We start from the raw sequence: 2,893 nt of genomic DNA on the forward strand, positions 1-2,893 counted from the left end.
CGTTTAGTCCGGTGGCGAAGATGGTGACAGTAAGGTCACTTATTTCTCTAGTTTCTTTCAAAGGTTGGAATATGTGGCAACTCGATGTAAAGAATGCATTTCTTTATGGAGAGTTGGATCGAGAAGTATTTATGGAGCAACCTCACGGTTTTGTCTCTAAGCAATTTCCAAGTCATGTTTGCCGTTTGAAGAAAGCTCTATATGGCCTCAAGCAAGCACCACGAGCTTAGTATGGTAAAGTTGCGCAATACCTAATCTTTTGTGGTGTTAGATTTTCTGATTCGGATTCTTGTTTATTTATGAAATTAGAATCAAGTGTGCATCTCCTGATACTATTATATGTTGATGATATGATAATAGCTGGAGATAATGAATCAAAAATTTCTAATTTAAGGACTGACTTGTCTGTTCATTTTGAGATGAAAAATTTGGCGCAATTGGATGTTTTCTTGGTTTGGAAGTGGAAAAATCAGATCAAGACTATTTTGTGTCTCAAAAAGGTTATGCAGAGAGTCTCTTAGAGCGTTTCGGCTTGGGGGAGTAGAACGAAAATGCTACTCCAATGGAGCCAAATCTCAAGTTGAAGAAGGATGAATGCCAGTCTTTGAAGGATGCTATCAAGTTCCGACAACTAGTTGGAAGTTTGATCTATCTGACTATCACAAGGCCAACAATATGTTATTCAGTTGGTGTTGTGTCTCAGTTTATGCATAGTTCAACAACTTCTCATTTAGATGCAGCAAAAAGGATTTTGCGCTATGTGAAGGGATCTCTTAGTCAGGGACTTTGGTACAAAAGGTGTGCAATTTTTTTATTGAGTGGATTTACTGATGCAAATTGGGCAGGTGATTCAAATGATCGCCGCTCGACTTCAGGTTACTGTTTTAGTACTGGGTCAGCAGTGGTTTCCTGGTGCAGCAAGAAGCAAGATGTTGTTGCTTTGTCTACCACCGAAGCTGAATTATCGCAGCAACCATGGCTACACGAGAGTGTAATTGGTTGAAAAGGTTGATGAAAAACATGTCCCACAAAGTAGACTATGTTGTGCAAATCAAGCGTGACAATGAAAGTGCCATCAAACTTGTGTGATTGATCAAAGACATGTCCCACAAAGTAGACTATGCTGTGCAAATCAAGTGTGACAACGAAAGTGCCATCAAACTTGCGTCAAATCCAGTTTTTCATGCTCGAACGAAGCTTATTGAGATCCGCCATCATTTTGTTCGTGAGAAAGTTCTAAGTGAAGAGATTGAACTGACAAATGTTCACACCAACACTCAAGTTGCTGATATATTCACTAAAGCTTTGGAGAAGTCTAAGTTTCAGTACTTTCGAGATGCTCTGGGAGTTGTTGATCGTGAGCTTGCACTAAGGGGGAGTGTAACAAATTAGTGCAACATACTGTGTTCTTTGTTTACTGCATTTACCAAGTCAAAACAGTCATAGAAAGGGGCCTGAAAGTTAGGAACTTTAGGAGTAAGTTTAGGAGTTTGTTTAGTGGAATAAAAACACTATAAGTTAGGAGTTATATTAGAAGTAGGAGTCAGTTAATATAGAGTTAATATACACTCTCTGTTTTCTCCTGTAATTTAGTTAGTATTTTTGTTACTCAAGAAGAGCTTTCGGCTGTTTCTTTTCTTTCCTTCTTTACTGTTCCTGCCATCTTTCTTTAGTTATACTTATGATGTACTAATTGAATTTGATTTTTGCAATGTAACATGCCTCTAAGACAATTCTATGAAGTAATATCAACTGTCCAAAGAATAAAAACAAAAGAATATGATTAAGAGATTAACATATAGTATCATGGATAATATGAGATCTCAAAAGTAAAAAACCAAGTCTAAGCATGAAACTTTTTATCACTAACTAAAAACTTTAGAAGTTGCATTTTCATCCATATACAAGTAATAGATTCCCAAGCATATACATATGGTAGGCATGTGAAATAAAAATCAGTCTATATATTAATTAGTCTATCAATTAATCTCAATCATATCTAGACGTATTGTTCACCAAGCTATGATCCTATTATTGTAAATCATATCAACTAAAGAAAGCTTATGAGTTAAGGTATAAGAATATTACCTTTTATTAGATTGCTAGGGAAATACATGACACCTTCTTTCTAGTAAGCATGAAAGCTAGTATAGAATTTAGGAGTAAACATAAATACAAAAGAGAAAAAATGGAAATTTGATTGATTTATTTAGCACAGTGAACTTTACTACATTTTCCTCATCGGAATGGTACTTATTCATTCCAATTTACATGTCTTACTTTTTTTTTATCTATCTCAAACAGAGTATATATTATTGAAAATAAATGATGATTCTATGTAATACTGGATTGCCTTAATAGTACAAAATATGGTATCAAGCATTACGAAAAACTAGACCTAACCATCTAAATAATTAGATACACCAAAAGCAAGGAGCAAGAGACAAAAAAGAATTGAAATTATAGCTCTAGAGCGTTAATATCCTAAACCATGGCCTAAGAGTCTATAAATTTTGCAATAAGGAGGAAATCTTCTCTTTATCTCTACTTAGTTACCAACAATAAAGTATTATAGCATTTTCTACCCTCTATCTTGTAAACTTAGGAAGTAGCTGAAGCGTAAAGTATTGCACATGTTCAAAATTATTTAATTGGGAATACTTAAGTGCCTAGGTATCCAAAAAGATCCTATGGATTGGAATCAAGAACTACAATGGGCCATTGACCATGATAAGAGAATAAACAATAAGACAAACATTTATAGAATGGTGTTGGCTGCCTGTGTTTATCACATATGGATTGGAAGGAAGAATAAAATTTCCCATGGAAGGCAAGGGACCCTACTTTACTAATTAGATATATCACTTCGAAAAGTGTTCTGCAAGGGACATAT

General features: G+C 34.9%; 1 protein-coding gene across 1 annotated transcript; it reads left to right on the forward strand.

Annotated features, from left to right (window-relative positions):
- Positions 1–562: 562 nt before the first annotated feature.
- LOC107058346 (uncharacterized mitochondrial protein AtMg00810-like) lies at positions 563–1,003 on the forward strand. The gene has a single exon (XM_015303932.1). The coding sequence runs from the start codon at positions 563–565 to the stop codon at positions 1,001–1,003; it is 441 nt and encodes a 146-aa protein (XP_015159418.1).
- Positions 1,004–2,893: the final 1,890 nt, after the last annotated feature.

Source organism: Solanum tuberosum, unplaced genomic scaffold (genome assembly GCF_000226075.1).
Source record: "Solanum tuberosum cultivar DM 1-3 516 R44 unplaced genomic scaffold, SolTub_3.0 scf00484, whole genome shotgun sequence".
NCBI lineage: Eukaryota > Viridiplantae > Streptophyta > Magnoliopsida > Solanales > Solanaceae > Solanum > Solanum tuberosum.